General features: G+C 35.6%; 1 protein-coding gene across 1 annotated transcript in view; it reads left to right on the forward strand.

The window, feature by feature from the left end:
- Nucleotides 1-19,251, forward strand: part of ERLEC1 (endoplasmic reticulum lectin 1) — a 48,729-nt gene extending 29,478 nt beyond the window's left edge. Inside the window, exons 11-14 of the mRNA XM_020996273.2 lie at nucleotides 1,392-1,516; nucleotides 11,403-11,480; nucleotides 11,716-11,791; nucleotides 18,992-19,251. Coding sequence (XP_020851932.1) covers nucleotides 1,392-1,516; nucleotides 11,403-11,480; nucleotides 11,716-11,791; nucleotides 18,992-19,063 — 351 coding nt within the window. The 3' untranslated portion in view covers nucleotides 19,064-19,251. The remainder of the gene's footprint in view (nucleotides 1-1,391; nucleotides 1,517-11,402; nucleotides 11,481-11,715; nucleotides 11,792-18,991) is intronic.
- The last annotated feature ends 1,161 nt before the right edge of the window (nucleotides 19,252-20,412 follow it).

Raw genomic sequence — 20,412 nt, forward strand, 5'->3', positions numbered from 1 at the left:
ATCTACATGAATATTTTTGTTTCCTCACAGTTGTAAGTAGCCAGAAGTGGAATAGGCTGCCTCAGGAATAAATGGGTTACCCCACCCCTCCACCCCCCCCATTTGCAGTCTTCAAATCATTGTTGGATAAGCACTTTAGGGTATGTGGTGGAGGGCTTCTTGTTCAGGTCTGAGTTGTACTATTGGCTAGTGTTGATCAAAAAAAATACAAGTTTATATGAGACATGCATTGCAATTGGATTTACTACAAGAGAAATGAACATGAATGTGGAACCCCTATATAGGTGCAAGGAGATCACAATTCAAACGAAGCTTGCATATTTATGAAATTGCAACAAAGAGAGGAGGAGGGGCATCAGTCTCTCCCAAATGGGAGTGGCATAAGAGAAGGAAAAGAGCAGTAGAAGTGGGGAAAGGATTAATTCCCTCTCAAAGGGAAGGAGAAAGGCAACGGCAAAAGCTGCATTCTTTTCCCTTGAGAATTGCTAGATCATGAAGATAGGATGGTCTGTTTATCTACCTAGCTGCGCAGAGATTCTAAGTCTGGTGCAAACTGACTGGCATCTTTTTTTTTGTTGCTGATTTGACTCCCAAGGTCACATAGGGAGTCCAGTTAGGAGTACAAACAACAAAGTATGTCAGGCAGGGTAGACTGTGTCATTGACATGTTCAGGACCTCCAGTATACTCCAGGTCCAGTGTTTTTGGAAAATATGGCAACTCAAGAAGACAAGTTCAGAAGGTCCCTTAATACTACTCAGGTCCCTTCCAACTCCAAAATTCTGTGATGAGTCTACAAGAGAATTGGAAGGGAGAGGGGCCACTTAAGAGGTAGTTGCTGTTCTCAAGGTTGATGGAAATCATTTGTATTTGTGTGGCATTTTGTAGTTTCCTGAGCCCTTTACATTAATTGTAGCTATCATTTGATGCTCAAAACCACACTGCCAAGTTGGTTGTTGAAGTAGGTGAAGCGATTTCCCCAAAGTTAAACATTTAGTAAGTGTCAGTCATAATGGTCCTAAGCCATTGCTTTTTCCCCACTACATTATAGCTTCTTACTTAGCAATTTTCAAAGGAAGTGATGGTACTGGTGGATATAGAAGAAGAGAGAATTGTAGGAGCCAGAGAATTGTTTGTAGTCTCGGTGAGTAGGAGACTGGTGGTGCCATTAATGAAAAGATAATTTGAGAGGAGAATCTAATTCAGCATGAAGATGGTAAATTTTGGATGCATTAAGGTTAAGGAATGGCTAGCTGAATGGATAGTATTCAATAGGTAGTTTCGATACAGGGCTAATGGTCAAAGCAAATTGGAAAAAGAGATGTGAGATATTGATATAGATATGATATTTCAAACTGTAAAACCTGTCACAAGCATTTTTCCATATTTTAGGATAAGGAAATTGGAAAAACATCTGTGATTGTGGGAACATGGAACAAAGAAGAGCATATTGAATGGGCAAAGAAGAATACTGCTAGAGCCTATCATCTCCGAGACGATGGTACACAAATAGTTAGGTAAAGTCCAAAGAAGAGCAAAGAAAAACCAGAGGGTGATGTTAAAAAATTGAATGCTTTCATTTACAACTTCAAGATTTCGAATTCCTCAAATAGGACATGACATTGTATTAGGATCCAAAGATATAGAATGAGCATGTGGCTGCTCTGATGCTTTCATAACTACACTAGGTCCAAAGGAACTCCATGCTTAATGCTAGTATTATTCTGAGGTTTCAATATATTTGGTACCGTTTCCTCTTAAAAAGTGGTATCATATGTCTTAAATGATCTCCTTTGATTATCAGACTTAATGACTTGGCTGGTACCCCTGCTTTCCAGCTATGTTAAATGTTAGTCTTCAGTCCTGGGACAAAGTGGGCAGTCATCTGATTTGGACTGCATTTTTTCTCTTGCCTCTCAGGCTCTGAGTTTAGCCTTTGAGGAGCTGATTGTACTGAGAGGCTCTGGTTTCTGAATGTGCTGGATTTTCTAGCTGATTAGAAATCTGGTTTCTTAATCTTAAGAATATTAGGTATAAACCTTTTACTTTTTTTTTTAATATGGATTGTGATTTGAATTGTAAATTGTAGGCTAATTTTAGCTGATAAGTAAACTTTATAAAATTTTAGAGGAATATTACACAAATTAACAAAAATAGGAAATGGGATTGTAACAAAGACTTTTTGCAAAGTAAGCAACAACAGCAACAAGAACGACAACTAAAATTTGTATAGCACTTATGGTGTGCCGGGTACTATGCTAGGCTTTTGACAATTATTATTTCATTTATTCCTCACAAGAACCCTGGTAAATAGGTGCTGTTATTATCCCCATTTTGCAGATGAGGAACCTGAAGCAAACAGAGGTTAAGTGACTTGCCCAAGGTCACACAGCTAGTAAGTGTCTGAGGCTGAATTTGAACTCAGGTCTTACTGACTCCAAACCCAGCATTCTGTCCATTATGTGACCTAGAGAAGTTAAATGACTCGCCTAAGGTCACAGGTAGTTATTTGTAGAGATTGAATTCACACTTAGGTCCATTAATCGTTCAGCTTTCCAAACTCAACATTTTCACCCATTATGCTATGAAAATAAAGTGGCTCTTCATTAACTCAGTAAGTAATATCTATTTAAAACCAAGTGCCAGTTATGTGCAATGGAGAAACACTAGAGGCCTTTCCAGTAAGATAACATATAAAGCAAGAAAGTCCATTACCAGCAGTTACTTGATATAGTTCTAGAATTGCTAGCTCTGTCAATAATATAAAAAAAAATTTGAGGGAGCAGACAAACAAGAAAAAAATATGATTTTTACAGATACGATGGTTTACTTAGAGAACCCTAGAGATTTAACCCCCTCAAAAAATGAAACAGTAACTTCAGTAAAGTAATAGGCTATAACGCCTAAGATTACATTGACTTTTTTGGAAGCTTCATCATATTGTAGAATTACATTGAGTTTTCAGTGTACTAAAACCCCCAGATTATTTTTCAGAACAACTCTTGCCTATCCATACCTTCTGCTAAATTATATTTGTGAAGTTGATTTTCTTGTACCCAAGTATAAGACTTTGTCTCTTTTGAATTTCATTGCTCTAGATTAAGCCCAATGCTAACCCAAAGGCTCAAGGCCTTTCAAGGTCCTTTTGGATACTAACTCTTATCTCCCATTGGGTTAACTATCCCTCCAAGCTTTGTGTCATCTACATATCTAATGAGTATCTATGCCTTTATCCAAGTCATTAATAAAAATATTAAATGTAACAGGACTAATCAGAGAACTCTGGAGTACTCCACTGGAGACCTCCTGCCCTGTTAATATTAAACCAGTGACAGCTACTCCTTGAATCTAGTCATCTAACCCATTCTGAATCCATTTGATTGTATGATCGTCTATTCCATATCTTTCCATCTCATCCATAGGAATAGCATGAGATATTTATCAGAAACTTTGCTAAAAATTAAGGTAATCTAGGTCCATATCATTCCCTTAATATATTAGTTTAGTAATCCTGTCAAAAAAAAGGCTATGGAATTAATCTAGAATGACTTGTGGTTTTTTGGGTTTTTTTAATCATCACTTTTTTGGTTTGGTTTGGTTTGGTTTGGTTTTTTGGGTAGGCAGTGGGATTAAGTGACTTGCCCAGAGTCACACAGCTAGGAAGTGTTATGTGTCTGAGGTCACATTTGAGCTCAGGTCCTCCTGAATCCAGGGCCAGTGCTCCATCTGTTGCACCACCTAACTGCCCCTAGAATGACTTGTTCTTGATGAAACCATGATTGCTTTTTATAGTCATTGCTTCCCTTTCTAGATGTTTAATCATCTCTTTTATGAGCCATTCTAGAATTTTCCCAGGAATCAAAGTTATTCACATTGACCTATAGTTCGCACACTCTTATCTTTTATTTTTTGAAAATCATAACATTACCCTTCTTCATTCTTGTGCTTTGTCTTCTATTTTCCATTATTTTTTCAAAAACCACTAATAGTGGTTCAATACTTACATCTGCCAGTTCTTTAAGGATCCAAGGATGTCATTCATCTGATTAGGTAAGCACTTGACTTCAACAGTGTCTTCTTACTGATCTTGATCATCAGCTCTTTGCTAGCCATTTTGTTATGTCGTTTCCAATTTAACAGTCAATCTCTTTAACAAAACAAAATATCAAATATTTGCCAGTTGTCATCATCTCATCCAGCTAAAGCTGGGTGCTTTTTTGGCTCTCCTTTTTTCATTCATAATACCTTTTAAAATTCCCTTTTTGTTGTTCTTACCTTTTTTCATCCATCTCAGCTCACTGTGAATTTTTGCATTCTGTTTTTAAAGAATCATACTACCTTCTTATATTCATTCATCTTCTATTACCTGGCCTTGCTTCCATCTTATATACAGTACTTTAAAAAAAAAAATCTTAAGTTAATGAGTTCCCTTTGCATTCACAACAGTCTCTTCAGATAAATCTGTTTTCCTTTATTAGAACTGTTTCCCTTTGAGTCTTCTGAAGTCCGTTCTTAAGCATCTCTTATCCCTCCTGGGCTGACTTCCCAGAAGTATTTTATTCTATGGGATCCTACCTGTCTTTCCTCTGGACTCTTTTGAAATGTACTTCCCAAAAATCTAGGATGCATGTCAAGTCAGACCAACCCAACAACTATTTATTAAACACTTATTATGCCAAGATTTCCTCTCTTCTGTCAGAAACTTTAAGGAGTGGTCACTTCACGTCATTGCCTTCTTACTTCCTCTTAGTAAGAATCAGATCCATATTGGTTGTACTCTCCACCTTTTGAAGAATATTAACTACTCTGCTTTTGGCAGAGAGAAAGCTCCAACAGATGACTGGATAATTTAAGATCATTATCGTATCATGATGCCTCTGTTCCCACTTTGTTTTGTTTCCAAAACTCCTCGTTCATTCCCTCTTTCCATCAGGGTGCCCTGTAGTATACTTTAGTTGACAAAATCACTACTTCTTCTCATTCCATTGACCTTTACCCATATACCTTCCTAAATGCTTTCCCTTTCTGGGCTCTGCATTTCCTCACATTGGTATACCTTTTTAGTAGACAGTTGTCTGTGGGACAAATTAGATAAATATATTCCAGAAACAAATAAACATAGTAGCATGTTTGGGTTTTATAAACCCCAAGACTTCAACTACTGGCATAAGGACTCACTATTCAACAAAAACTACTGGGAAAACTAGAAAGGAGTCTGGCAGAAATTATGTTTAGACCAACATCTCACACAGTATATTACAATTAGCACCAAATGAATATGTGACCTACATATAAACAAGTTCACATCATAAACAAGTTAAAGGAACAAGGAAAGAGATGACCTTTACAACTATGGATAAAGAAAGAGCTCTTGACCAAAAAAAAAAAAAGGAAAAAGAGGATCCCAGAAGATAAAAATGGACAGTTGCTATTACATAAAGTTGAAAAGCTTTTACACAGACAAAGCAATGCAATTAAAATTAGAAAAGAAAGGAGTTTCAGCTAAGATGATGGTATGACCAGTAGTATACAGCTCAGCTCTCACATAGATACTCTGGCAGGGGTATAGAAGAACAGCTTATGATTGCAAAAACCTAGAAAAAAATGATAGTAAGCATTTTTCTAACCCAGGTTTACATAGAGAGATAGCCAGAAGCCTGCAGGCACTGTGAATAATGTACAACCAGAAAAGCCCAGCCTCAGAACAGAATATTGAAGTCTTTACAGACTTCTGAGTCTGGGATGAGCAAGGAAAAACTGAATTTAGCAGCAGTTTACCTAAGGGTGAGAAGATGAGAATGTAAGCCATCAATATTTGGAAACTGTGGCTTTGTAATCTGACTCCATAAAAGGACTGAGAGCCTGAAAAGCTCAGACAGCAATCAGACTCCATCCTCAGACTCTGAAAGTTTGCCATTTATTTGCCTGAGAAACCCTGAGTTCCTTGAAGAACATAACACTCAGTACCCAGAATAAGCGTTGACAGGACCCTCATTAAGAATCCAAGAAGGCCTCAACATTTCTTTAGAAGTACTAGAGTATTAATTTATGAAAAAATGAGTAAATAGAAGAAGATACTAATGTTGAAGAAGTATTATGGATCCAAGTTTGGCCAAATCACAATCCTACAAGAGAACATCTACACAATTTCTCCAAGCAAAACTTCAAACAAAAGCACAACTTGGCCACAAGATCTACTAGAAATCTTAGAATTGAAGCAAGAGCTAAAAATTATGAATGAAATGGGAACTAAAGAGGAAAGAAGTGGCAATGAAATGAGAGCTCTACAGCTAAGAATTGGAAGATTAAACAGTGCAGGATAAGAAGTTAAAACCTTTATAATAGACTACTAGAAATTCATAATGAACTAAAAAGAATTTGTGACTCTGTGAGAGAAAAGAAATTAGAGCAAAAACAAGCCTGGAAAAAAAAATGTACCTTATCTACTATCAAAAACAACTGATCCAGAAAACCATGTCAAAAAGAGATAACAGTCATCAGACTACCTGAAAATCACTATTTTTTTATTAGGGGGTGGAGCCAAATCTATTATGCTTCAACTCAAAAAAGCAAGAGTAACACTTATGATCTCAGACAAGGATTAATGGTAAATATAGACTTGATTAAAAGAGTTAATAGGGAAACCACATTATGCTTAAAGGCAATATAGATAATGAAATCAGTATCAATACTTGATATAGATATATATGTACCAAATGATGAAAAAGTTGATGCAATTACAGACAGGGGGAAATGGACAGTAAAATTCTGATATTAAGGACCTTACTGTACTCTTTGTAAAACAATAGTAGCTAGCATTTATTAAGTACCTACCTTGTGACTACTGCCATGAAATTAAAAGATGCTTGCTTCTTGGAAGGAAAGCTATGGCAAATCTGAACAACATGCTAAAAAGCAGATGCATCACCTTGCTGACAAAAGTCTGTATAGTCAAAGCTATGGTTTTTCCAGTAGAAATGTATATTAGTAAGAGTTGGACTATAAGGAAGGCTGGAGAAGATTTTAGTTCCTTGGACAGCAAGGAGATCAATCAATACTTAAAGAAATTAACTCTGTTCATCAGAAAAACAAATAATGAAGCTGAAGCTTAAAACTTTGGCCATATGATGAAAAGACAGGACTCATTGGAAAAGACTGTTTTTGGAGAAGATTGAAGGCAAAAGGAAAGGGGACAGAAGAAGAGGAGATGGCTAAATGGTGTCGTGGAAGCAACAAACATGAGTCTGGACAGACTTCAAGAGATAGTGGAGGACAGAAGGGCCTGGCATGCTATAGTCCACAAGATCATGAACACAAAAAACACATGAAAAGTTGAACACAACTGAACAACAACAACAGTGAGCCAGGCACTTTGCTAAGCACTTTTCGAATATTATTTCATTTGATCCTCATAACAACCTTGGGAGGTAGGTGCTGTTATTATCCCTATTTTACAGATGAGAAAGTTGAGACAAACAGAAGTTAAATGATTTGCCCAAGGTCACACAGCTAGTAAGTGTCTGAGGAGGGGATTTTAACTCAAATCTTCCTAATTCCAAATCTATCACTATATCGACACTCTGACACCCAGCTACCTAGATGTAGACAGATCTGACATAAAAATAAATGAAAAGGAAATTTAGATGGAATTTTAGAAAAACTAGATATAATAGCTGTCAGATGATTACTAAATGAAAATAGAAAGGAGAAACATTTCTCAGCCCATGGCATTTTTACAAAAATCATGTATTAAGGAATAACAACTTCACAAAAGAATGTAGAAAAGCAGAATATTAAACATCTTTTATAGCTCACAATACAATAAAATTATGTTCAATAGTGGGTCAAAGAACAAATCATAGAAAAAGTAGTCATTTCATCAAAGAAAATTAGGACAGTGAAATATAAAACTTTGGTGATGCAACTAAAGCAGTCCTTAAGGGAAAATTTATACCACAAAATGCTTTCATCAGCAAAAGAAAGAACAAATCAGTGATTTTGGCATTCAGATTAAGGAAAAAAAACCTGGAAAAGTGGCAAATCCCCAAAAAAGGTCAATAAATACAAAAATGTAAATTCTGAAAGACAGTACAGATTAACATAAATGAAAGCAAAAAGATAATTGAAATGATAAAGCTAGAAGTTAGTTTTTTTAAGATAAGCTAGTTTGCATTTAAAAGAAACTAAACTATCATGAAAAATGAAAGAGAATTAATGACAAATGGAGAAATAAAATTATTAGAAACTATTTTGCCCAATTCAGTGCCAACAAAACTACAAATAAAGTAAATGAATATTTACAAAAACACCAAATTCCTAAAATTTAAATAACCCAATTAGAAAATGAAAATGAATAAACTATAAATGAATTCCCAAAGAAAAAATAAGACTGGATGGATTTAAAAGTGAATTCTATCAAACATTTTTTAAAAAAAACTAATTACAGTATTACATAGGTTGGGATCCTGTTCAAATTCCTGGGGCAGCTAGGTGGCAAAGTGGATAGAGCTTTGGCCTTGGAGTCAGGAGGATCTGAGTTCAAATTTGACCTTTGACATTTACTAGCTGTGTGACCTTGGGCAAGTCATTTAACCCTAATTGCCTCACCAAAACAAAACAAAAAAATTCCTTCACAGATGCAAATATGGTCTTGATCATTGAACCAAAAAGAGAGAAAATGGAGAAACAAAACTATAGACCAATATCTCAAATGATTCCAGCCTCAAAATTTTAAATTAGCTAAGAGGCTATAGCAACACATCCAAAAGAAAGTATACACTGAACTAGGTTTGATTTATAACAAGACTTTAGAGTTGGGTTAATATTGGGAAAACTAAGTATAATCTACCATATTAAAACAAAAATGATTTAAAAATTACTTCAGTGGTTGCAAAAAAAAGCATTTAATACTATTAGCATTTGACAGCATTAGTTTCTCTAAGAAGCAGAGGAATAAATGGACCTTTCCCTAATAAGGTAAATAGCATCTATCTAAACTCAAAAGACAGCATTATATGTAATGAGATAAATATAGCCTTTCTACTAATGTTGAGAGCAAAGCAAAAAAGTGTTATCACCACTATTATTTTATGTAGTTCTAGAAATGCTAACTATATCAAAGCAAAACTTTCACTTTTTGCAGATAATGAGATGACCTGAATGCATAGAGAAACATAGTCAACTAAAAATTAATTGAAGCAATAACTTCAGTAAAATAGAAAGATGTAAAATAAACTCACGGAACTTTGTACAGCCTTTCTGTATACCAACAAAACCCAATAGGAAGTGATAGAGAAATTTAGTTCAAAATAACTGTAGAATATATAAAATATTTGAAAGTCTATGTCAAGACTCTATATGTGCCAGGAACTATATGAATGCAATTATAAAACATTGTACAGAAGTAAAGACAGACCTAAGCAATTAGAGATATATTAATTGCACATGGTTGGGCTGTGACAATATAATGATAATGACAGTAATCCTTAAATTAACTTTTCCAGTACCATACCAAACTATAAAAGTATTGTCTTACAGAACCATAAAAAATAATAAAATTAATCTGGAGACATAAAGGGTCAAGAATATCAAAGAAAGTAGGAAATAGTGGGAAGGAAGAATGATCTCAGATTACAAAGGTATGATCATCAAAACTGGTTAAAAAAAATAGAAAAGTTGCTCTTTAGAACAGATTAGGTACATTACCTATAGGAACATAATCAACTACTGATGTAATGACTAGGACAAAACCTGCTGGGAAAGCTGCAGAGAAGTTTGAGAGAAATTAAATTTAAAACAACACCTCACATCATATATCAAGATAAACTCCAAATTATGAATGACGTAGATATAAAGGCTCACATCATAAACAAAGGAGCAAGGAAGGAAATAATTTTGGACGAGGGCAAGTTCTTAACCAAAAAATGATTGAAGGATATGAGCAAGCAGTTTTTAAAATAAGAAAGTCAAGCCATCAACAGACATGAAAAACATGCTCCAAGTCCCTGGTAAGAGAAATCCAAATTCAAACAGCTTTGGTGTTTCACCTCACAGTCAACAGATTGGCAAAACTGACAAAAATAGGAAAGTGACGGTTGTTGGAGGGAATATTCAGAGCACACTAAAGTGCTATTGATTTAGCTATCAAAATGTAGCTATCCTGAAAAGCAATTTGGAGCTATCTCCAGAGTTAATACAGCCTTTGACCTAGTAATACCACTACTAGACATATACCCCAAAAAAATCCAAGAGAAAGGAAAAGGAGCCCTATATACGAAAATATTTATAGCAGTTCTTTTTGTTATAGAAAAGTATGGGAAACTAAGGGGAGTGCTCATCAATTGGAGAAAGGCTGGACAGGTTATGATATATGAATATAATGGAATGTTATTGTGCACTAAGAAATGACGAAAGGGATAAATTCAGAGAAACCTAGTAAGGCCTTTATGAACTGATACAAAGTGAAGTGAGCAGAACTGAGAGAACAGTACCTACAGTGTTATAAAAGAAAACAGCTTTGAAAGTCCTAAGAACTTTGATTAATGCAATTACCAAGCATAATTCCATAAGACTGGGGATGATGCATGTTTTCCCACCTTTTGACAGAGATGTGCAGAATTAGACATACTCTTTCAGACATGTTTGATAAGTAGAGAGGAAGTAGTGATACTGGTGGCCAAAAATACCCAAAGCAGCATCAGTGAAATATTTTTTTTAAATGCATAAGAAAAAACAGAAGGAATTTCAGAGGGAGCCACAAACAATCAGGACAGTTCTAAAATTCAAGTGTTGAGTTTGTCATATACTTTTAAAAAGTTTTACCTAATAGAAATTTGTGATTTTGTATATAGTCCTCTTTTTCTGCTCTTTGTATATGGAAATATTCTTGTTTATTGTTGTTTGCCAAGTCCATAATAATAAAAACTTTTTATTCTAAGGTTATAGAGGAACACAACACATTAAGAAAATATACAGGAAAATCTATTAATTTAGATTATAGTAATTTGGAATTTATTATTGAGCCTGTATACTATCTAGAATATATTAAAGGGAGGGTGCACTCATAAGCAAAACAAAATAGTGGGATATGGCTAACTTTACTTAATAGAGAAAGCATAGTTTACTGCTATAGCATTTTATAATATACTAATTGAAGTATGCATGTTATCTGTAATTACAGCATTGAGTAGGACCTAACCTTGATAAACATTGTTTGCAGTAAATTAAAATTACAACATATACTTACACCTTAATTTTTTTCTTTTAAAATTCACTTTATAAACCAAAATTTTCCTTTTAAAATATACTTTATAAGGCAAATTTTATACTGACCTTATTTTATTTTTCCTGAATGAATAAAGTTTTGCTTTATTAATAACGACTTGTTTTCTTCTCTGTTGGTAGGATGGTATCCCATTTTTATGGGAATGGAGATATTTGTGATTTAACTGACAAACCAAGACAGGTCACAGTAAAACTAAAGTAAGTTTAACGTTTGAATCATTCTTCATACGTTTTTAATCAACCATGTTATATACAAAATTTTCATAAATAGAGAATATATTTCTAAAAACAAGTCCTATTTAAGATTATACAAGATCTTTGCTTTATTCTTTTTCTAAGTTAAAGTCCTTTGTGGTTTATTTTATAGCTTAAAACAAACATAAGCCTTTATAGTTTGTGGAATTCCTTAAAGTATTTTTTTAATTTGTTGTAGATGTAAAGAATCAGAATCACCTCATGCTGTTACTGTGTATATGTTAGAACCTCATTCCTGCCAGTACATTCTTGGGGTAAGTACAACAGATGTCATGAATTAGTCTTGGGCTAGATCTAGAATCTAAGTTAAGGCCTTGGGGCTGCCTACAAGGAGCACCTACACTATGTTCTCATGTCCAAAAGGAACTTTTCACAGATTGAGAGCCTTAAAAAATATTAGAGACTCCCTCATTTTATAGATTTCTCTGACTTTTTCCATCTCTCAAATGCTCATCCTCCTCTGTTCTGCCTACTGACCTCCCTAGCTTCCTTTAAGTCTAATTAAAATCCCTTCTTTACTGGAAGTCTTCCTCAATCTATCTGATTTCCTATTTATCCTGAATATAGCTTGTTTTATGTTTGTTTGTATGTTGTCTCTCCCATTAGATTGTAAGCTCTTGAAGGCAGGGGCTGTCTTTTGGGTTTTTTTTTTTATTCCCAGTGCTTAGCACTGTGCCTGGCACAAGTAGTCACTTAATAAATCTTGATTGATTGATTAACTAATTGAAGCTAAGAGGTTAAGTAACTTACCCAGGATCATATAGCTATTTAGTTCTGAGACAGGAACTCAGCATTACCTGACTACAAGCCCACACGGCACCAGCTAGCTGCCAGTGTTTACCTCAGACTATCTCAACTTTTTAAAATTCCTGCTCATATCCAAATCCCATGGTACTGTTCTATGTGGGAAGCCTTTCCCAAATTACTTTAACTTTCCTTTGTCTCTGAAAAGAAACATGGGCAGGGGTGGGGGTGGGGGTTGGAGAGGGACAGGCCCTACTCTCAAGGAGCTGATTTTCTAATATTTTAGCAAACATTTATCAAACACTCATTTTTGAAGATAAAAAAAAAAGCAAATAACATTCCCTGCCCTCCTGGGGCAATCTTTTTGGGGAGACAACAAACAGAACAATATATACAAACAAGCTGTATGCAGGTTAAATAGGAGATAATTAACAAAGGGAAGGCACTAGAATTGAGGGATTGAGAAAGTCTTCCTATAAAAGATGGGATTTTAGTTCGGACCTGAAGGAAGCCAGGGAATCCAGAGGGGGAGATAAGGGGAAAGAGCATTCCAGACATGGGGGACAGCCAGAGAACATGCCAGGAGCTGAGACATAGGTGTCTTGTTCATGGAACAGCCCGGAGGCCAGTGTCACCGGATCAAAGTGTACATGTTGGGGAGTAAGGTGTAAGAAGACCAGAAAATAAGAGTATGCTAGGTTATAAAAGGCTTTCACTGCCAAACAGAGCATTTTGTATGATTCTGGAGGTAATAGGGAACCACTGGAGTTTATTGGGCGGGAGAGGGGGTTGGAGGTAACATAGTCAGACATCTGCTTTAGGAAAATCACTTTAGTGGCTAAATGCAAGATGTATTGGAGTGGGAAGAGACTTGAGGCAGGCAGACCAATCACCAGCCTATTATAATAGTCCAGGGGTAAGGTGTTGAGGCCTTGCACCATAGTGGTGGCAGTGTCAGAGGAGAGAAGGATACATTTAGAAGAGATGTTGCAAACATGAACCCAATAGGCAGTTACATTACTACATTTTACAGTTCTCCTTTGAACAAGAAATATCTGGGCAAGCTTTCCAGTTCTGACTCTTACAAGTATTTTTCTCCCACACCTGTAATGGAAAGGATAGTTCATTTTCTTGCCCATTTATCCTCTTGACATCTAAGAATGCCCAAGAGATTTTTGTTTTCCTAATTGTGAATAAGGAACAAAAATAGAATAGTATTTTATATTGTCCCCTCAACAACATTATGAGGCAGATTAGCATTGCTACATAATGAGAAAACCAAAGTATTAAATACCTAAGTTCATTTAATGTCAAAGCCATGTTTAGAATTTGTAGTAAATGTTTCTTCTGCTCTTGAATTTATTATCTTTACCTCATATTATGGCCTAGATTCCTCTTGCAAGAATGTGTGCCTGTTTCTAGGATATTAAAGGAGCTACTTTCTCCAAAGGCTTTTTAACCCTTCTAATTAATTTTTAACCTTACCTATGGCATTAGATCCATGAAAGAGCATGGTGTAATTTTTTTAAACAATCTTTTTAATAGTAAGGTTATATCATCCTGAAGCTAGGTCTTCCCTGACAGAGTAAACTGAGAAAGTTATCTAGATAATTCAGACTAAAGCTTCTTCATCCTGTTTTTATCTCAATTATCCGTATTATTATCTTGCCATAGTTTTTAATATTCATTTTGCCAGTAGTAACCTGGCCTCTGTCTCCTTTAGCTATCTGTACCCTTACTTCCTGCTCCAGAGTTGAGACTTTTATTCCTCCCAAATCTGAACATATTCCCATCAGGATGTCATTTATGATGGAGCCAGAGATCACCTAGAGATTCTTAGCAGAATGGCATGACAAAGTGAGACCTCCAAGTTTCCCAAGGAGGGCTAAACCAGCTCAAGTCATAAACTTGGTGGATCAATGCATATTGTTTTACTGATCTTTATCCTTCAGAATTGTTACTTGGGCAAGGTTTATTTTTGAAACCCATTACCTAGACAATAAGACACAACCTTTAGGCAGCCTAATCCAAAGGAAAACTAAATAAGAAGACTTAAAGAAAAGAATTGGTAAAACTCTATTTGAAAGATGTCTGCAAATTTTTGAATGAGAATATTAGAGAACAAGTATTTATAAGGCTCCAATGGAAGTTATACAAACATCTATAACATGCAAAAATTGATCATTTGCTGGCACATAGAACTCAAGCAAATGCAGAAAGGCAGACATATTGAACATATTTTTGTAGACTATAACTCTTTAAAAAGCAATCAGTAATGGAAATATGAATAAAAGATATGAATCTAAATGGAAATTAAAGACATCCTAAATGATGACTTAGTCAAACACACAAAAAATAAAGAATAAATATTATTAAATAACATAAGATTTATAAGCTATAGCCCAATTGGAGGAACCAAATTAGATCACTGAATGTTTACAAAAGGGTGGACTAACAAAAAAAAAAGACTGAGAGGAAAAATATTTAGTAATTCCAAAAAAGGAACAAAAGACATTTTGAAAATTAAAGATAAGATAAACAGAATTAAACTAATAAAGCAGTGGGGTTTGTTTAAGACTTAGAAACTCACAAACCATTTGCTATATTGATTTAAAAAGAGAGAAAGAAGAAAAACCCAAATTATCAAAAAGTAGCTGTTTGCACCAAATAGAGAGGGAGTAATTTTCCACCCTCTTATACAAAATGGATGAGTATCTACAAAACTGTGCCAACAAAACAGGCAATAACCCAATCAGTGAACTCCTAAGGAGGAGAATAAACCCCAAACTCCAGATCCAGAATCATTTACAAATGACTTATGGCAAACATTTAATTTTTTAAAAAAATAATATTTTCTCCCAATTGCATGTTAAAACAATTTTTTAACATTTGGGGGTTGTATTAAGTTTCAAGTTACAGATTCTATCCTTCCTTCCCTCTCTCCTTCCTCTCCCCCCTCCCTGAGAAAGTAAGCAATCCAATAAAGATCATACATGTGTAATCATGTAAAACATTTCCTTCTTAGTCATTTTGAACAAGAAGACTCAAAAAGAAAGACAGCATGCTTCAGTCTGTATTCAGACAGTATCCGTTCTTTCTCTGGAGGCGGATAGCATGTTTCATCATGAGTCCTTTGGGATCGTCTTAGATTATTGTATTGCTGAGAATAGCTAAGTCATTCACAGTTTTTCATCATACTATATCGCTTTTTCTATGTATAACATTCTCCTGGTTTCGCTCACCTCACTTTGCATCAGTTCATGTAAGTCTTTCCAGGTTTTTCTGAAATCATCCTGTTTGTCATTTCTTATAGCATAATTATATTCCATTACAATCTTATACCATGGCTTATTCAGCTGTTCCCCAATTGATGGGCATCCCCATGATTTCCAGTTCTTACTGGCAAGTATTTTAAAAAGAGAAATAGCCACTCTGTATAACTTATTTTCAAAAACAGAAAAATAAGGCACCCTGAGACTCAAATCTTTGTACAGTCCTCATTCCCAAATCTCGGAAGAATAAAGCAGAGAGAGAACTATATAGACGAGTAATAACAGTAACACTAGTGAACCTGTGTGTGTGTGTGTATTTGTGTAAAGCACTGGCAAAGAGATTACAAGAGGTCAAAAATCATTATGACCAAATTGTATTTTAAGAAAAAATAATGGTTAAAAATTATGAAAGCAATTAGCATAAAATATTAATAACATAATTACATGATTATAACAATAGATGGAGTTAGTTAACAAATATTTGTTAAACACCTACTATGTGCTAAGTGCTAGGATTACAAAGTAAGGCAAAAAACAGTCCCGCTCTCAAGGAACTCTAAGTCTAACAGAGGAGACAACATGAAAACAACTATGTGCAAAAAAGGTATGTACCGGACAAAACTGGGGGGGGGGGGAAGGAAGCAGTTTAGTCTCAGCAGGAAGGCAACAAGATTAAAAAAGACTGGGAGAAGATTTTTGTAGAAGGTTGGACTTCACCTGAAATTTAAAGGAATCCAGCGAAGCCAGGAGTTGGAAATGAGGAGGGTGAACATTCCAGGCATGAGGGGACAGCCAGTGAAAACACTTGGAATTAAGAGATGGGGTATTACGTATGAGGTAAGGAACAAAAAGGAGGCCGGTATCAGTGGACCTTAGAAAATGAGGGCAGGGAGAGAAGAGGAAGTAAGGAGTAAGACTGCAAAGGTAGGAAAGAGTCAGGTAGCAAAGGACTTTCAAAGCCAAGAAACAATTTTCTGTTTGCTCCTGGGTGTAAAAGGGAACCACTGAAGTTAACTGCATATGAGGAGAGTGATGTTCTCAGGCCTGAACTTTAGGAAGATCAGTTTGACAGCTGAATGGAGGATGGCCTGGAGTGGGGAGAGACCAGATAGAGAGAAGAGGTATGCATATATGAAGGATACTACAAAGGTAAAAACAGCAGGACTTTATCACTGATTGGATATAATGAAGGAGAGTGAGGAATCAAGGGTGGCACCTTTGCTTTCAAGCTAGTTCTATGATTCTGGGTAAGTCACTAACCCCTCTCAGCCTCAGTTTCCTCATTTGTAAAATGGACAGACTACTACCACTTGCCTCACAGCAAAGGCTCAAATGAAATTTGGAAAGCATTTTTAAAATCTCAAAATCCTTTGTAAATGTTAGCTATTATTATCTTGCTCTGTTTACCTCAGTAGATCCATATAGATAAATTAACAGAAAATTAGAAGAGAATGGAAGGTTATAGCTCCCAGCTGTGTAGTTAAGGGATATGACATTATTATAAAAGACAAAATTACTTTGATTTTATAAAAAAAAATTCTTTTGTTCAAATAAAATAAATGCAGGTAGAATAAATTATTGAATAGCAAAAAAAATTGCTGAAAACACTTCTGACAAATGTCCAGTATCCAAAATCTACAGAAATTTCACAGAAACCTATAAGATTAAGAGCTATACTCCAACAGTATTCGAAGACTATGAATGAAGTTATCACAAAAAAGAAATGCAAACTATCAGCAATGTTCAGTAACACTAATAATCATGGAAATGCAAATCAACTGACACGTCACCTGGAACCCATTGGCAAATGTGGTAAAGTTATAGGAAAGGACTTGAGAAAACAGGCACAACGAGTCACTGTTAATGGAGGTTTGAATTAATCCAGCAAGTCGGCAGGCGTTTAATCAGTGCTCCGTAGACATTGTGCTAAGCCCTGAGCATGCAGGGAAAGGCAGAGACGGCCCCTGCACTCAAATAGCGCAGTCATCTTGGAATACAATTTAAAGTCATGAATGAAAGAATGCATAAATGAGCATTTATCACATATTTAATATATGCCAGACATTGTGATAAGTGCTGATAATACAAATATTAAGAAACAGTCTTAGCCCTCAAGGAACTTACATTCTAATCAGAGAAGACAGCACATAGGGGAGAGATGACCAGAGACGGGAGGCTTTTTTGTTGTTTTATCTTGTGGAAGTGAAAGGAGATGGGCAGGATCACCTGCAGTAATACACAGCTGGTAAAATAGATTATAATTGTTTGTAATCTTTTAACTTGTAGTGCTACTATTAGGTTCATACCCAAAGGAGATTATTGACAAGAAAACTCCTATTGATACAACAATATTCAGAGCAGTACTGTTTGTAAAAGCCTCATTAAGAAGTGAGTCAAGGGATGGCCCCTTTAATAAAAAAAAAAAAATCAAACTGGGAGAGGAAGACTCTCAGGGTTGCTTACCAAAAGAGAAACAGTTACTGTTTACGTTCACTGAGCCAGGAGGGTCCAAAAAATAGCCATTAAGTGGTGCTTGGGCACCACTAGTTACCTCAAGCTAACTAGGTAGCTTTTGGCCATCAAAATTTACCTTCCTTTGGGCAGAACACCCTCAAGTAAGGGGAGGGGAGGCTAAGTTGCCCAACTGGAGCTGGCCAGCTGGGTCCCCATTCAGGCAGCTCAGGCTACTCACAGGTTATGGTTTGTCCTTTGTTTTTAAAGTGGACCATGTCATCGGAGAGATGATAACATGACTTGTAATTAACTTTGATTTGAATGAGGGAGGCTGTGCAAAGTCACCAGCCTCAGTGGGTGTTGCCTCACTCAAAGTAAGAACCTGAAAAGACCTTAGCTTAAAAGGGCCAAGGTCTCCCACTGCATCCTGAGCCATCTCCAGTCATCCAGATTGATATCTAGCCACTGGACCCAGATAGCTCTGGAGGAGAAAATGAGGCTGGTGACTTTGCACAGCCCTTCCTCACACAAATCAAAGTTAATTGCAAGTCATGTCATCATCTCCCTGATGTCATGGTCCTCTTTGAGAATGAAGGACAGAGCAAACACAACCACCACCTGTTTGTAAAAGCAAAATATGGAAATAGATTGTATTTGCAAATTGGGGAATATCTGAATAAATTGTGGTATGTGACTGTTTTGGAATATGCTATGGCCTTACATTCATCCTTGTAACAAATAGAACTATTAAAGTTGCATATGCTATCAATCAACTTTTTTATGTTGTTTTTATTTAATTAAGGGTAGAATTCATTGAGGATCAACTGGAGGTTTGTATATGTTGAAACAATTTCTAAGAATATTAATAATATTAAAAGAATAATACCGAATTGTTGAACCAAACCAGTGAAACAGATTATTTCCATTCCTTTGTCTTAAAGACTGTATTCACTAAATAATACTTTATTTTTTTTTGTTCTGTAGGTAGAATCTCCAGTAATCTGTAAAATTTTAGATACAGCTGATGAAAACGGACTCCTTTCTGTACCCAGTTAAAAGATTAGTGAAGCAAGAAGAATGAAGATCACTAAAAACACCATGATTTCTACTGTCCATGGCCAATGACTTCATTAGAGTTCTCAGCCAATGGAGCTTGACTGAAGGACTGTTTAAGGGGACTCGTTGAACCACTTTGTGAATATATATGTGTATATAAGAGGTTATTGATAAACTTTTAAAGCAGACAGTTTTGTCTTACTCATTTCATTCGTGTTGTGAATTAGAAATTTTGTAAAAAAAAAAAGTGTTTTTTCTTCCTCTGAGGTAAGAGGATTCAAAAATAAATCTTGCCCAAGAAAGTTAATCAGGTGTCATAACCATTGCTAAACAGGCAAGTTTTCAAACTGACTAATCAAGCTGGTCTTATCGATGCCTACTCTGGTTGGGGAAGTGAACATCATGGCTGAAGATAACTTGACCCTTGATTATCTTCAAGAAATATTGATTTGCAATAGGTCATTTCCTTCTGTGACCAATTATTACTTATTTTTCCAGTGTGTATTAGTGTGGTTGGTTCTTCCCTTCAAAGTACATGTTCTGATATAAACCATTCACTTTCAAGGATTCTGCTGTATTTCCTGTTGTTTTGATCTAATAGTATATACATTATTCTGACTTTCTTGTACTTGATGATTATAAGCTGTATATTTCAGGTCCTGGGATCATAGCTGTAAAGCCAAAAGGAACTTCAGATACCTTCTAGCCAAAGCTCCTCATTTTACAGATAAGACACTGAGGCCTAGGGAGGTAAAGTAATTTGTATAAGGTCACAGAGGCAGAATTTGAACTCAGTCTCTTCTCATGTTTGCAACCAGCCTCTATCATGAAGTTAGTGCTAAATTATTCAGGATTGAGATTCTCCATTCCTTTACTTCTGTTTTCACATCTTGTCATATGTCTTTTAGACATCTTAACTTCATCTTACTTTTAATACCTGTGACAGAAATAAGGAAAAAGTGAAAGAGAGAAAAAAAAGTGATCATAAACTTATTTATTTTCTTACTGGAATCAGTTTTTGTCAAAGGACTGTTCACAAATGTCTTGGTATTTAAAATAATATTTTCCTTAAAATTATGAGGCTTGAATGATTCGATAAATATTTGAGTCTCCTGCTTGAACTGAGACCATAGGATCATCAATTTAGAGCCGAGAGGAACTTCAGATCCAAGGGATTAACCAACCACCTAATTTTAGGAGTAAACTGGCCCAGAGAAGGTAAGTGACTTGTCAGAAAGCCAAACAGTTAAGCAGTAGAGAGCAAGAATTTTAATTTGGACGCTGAATCAATCCTGCTCTGAGCTGATGGAACCCATTTCTATTGGTGAGATTAGTAACTATATAACATC

This window comes from Phascolarctos cinereus, unplaced genomic scaffold (genome assembly GCF_003287225.1).
Source record: "Phascolarctos cinereus isolate Bilbo 61053 unplaced genomic scaffold, phaCin_HiC Scaffold_2;HRSCAF=192, whole genome shotgun sequence".
NCBI classification, from domain to species: Eukaryota; Metazoa; Chordata; class Mammalia; order Diprotodontia; family Phascolarctidae; genus Phascolarctos; species Phascolarctos cinereus.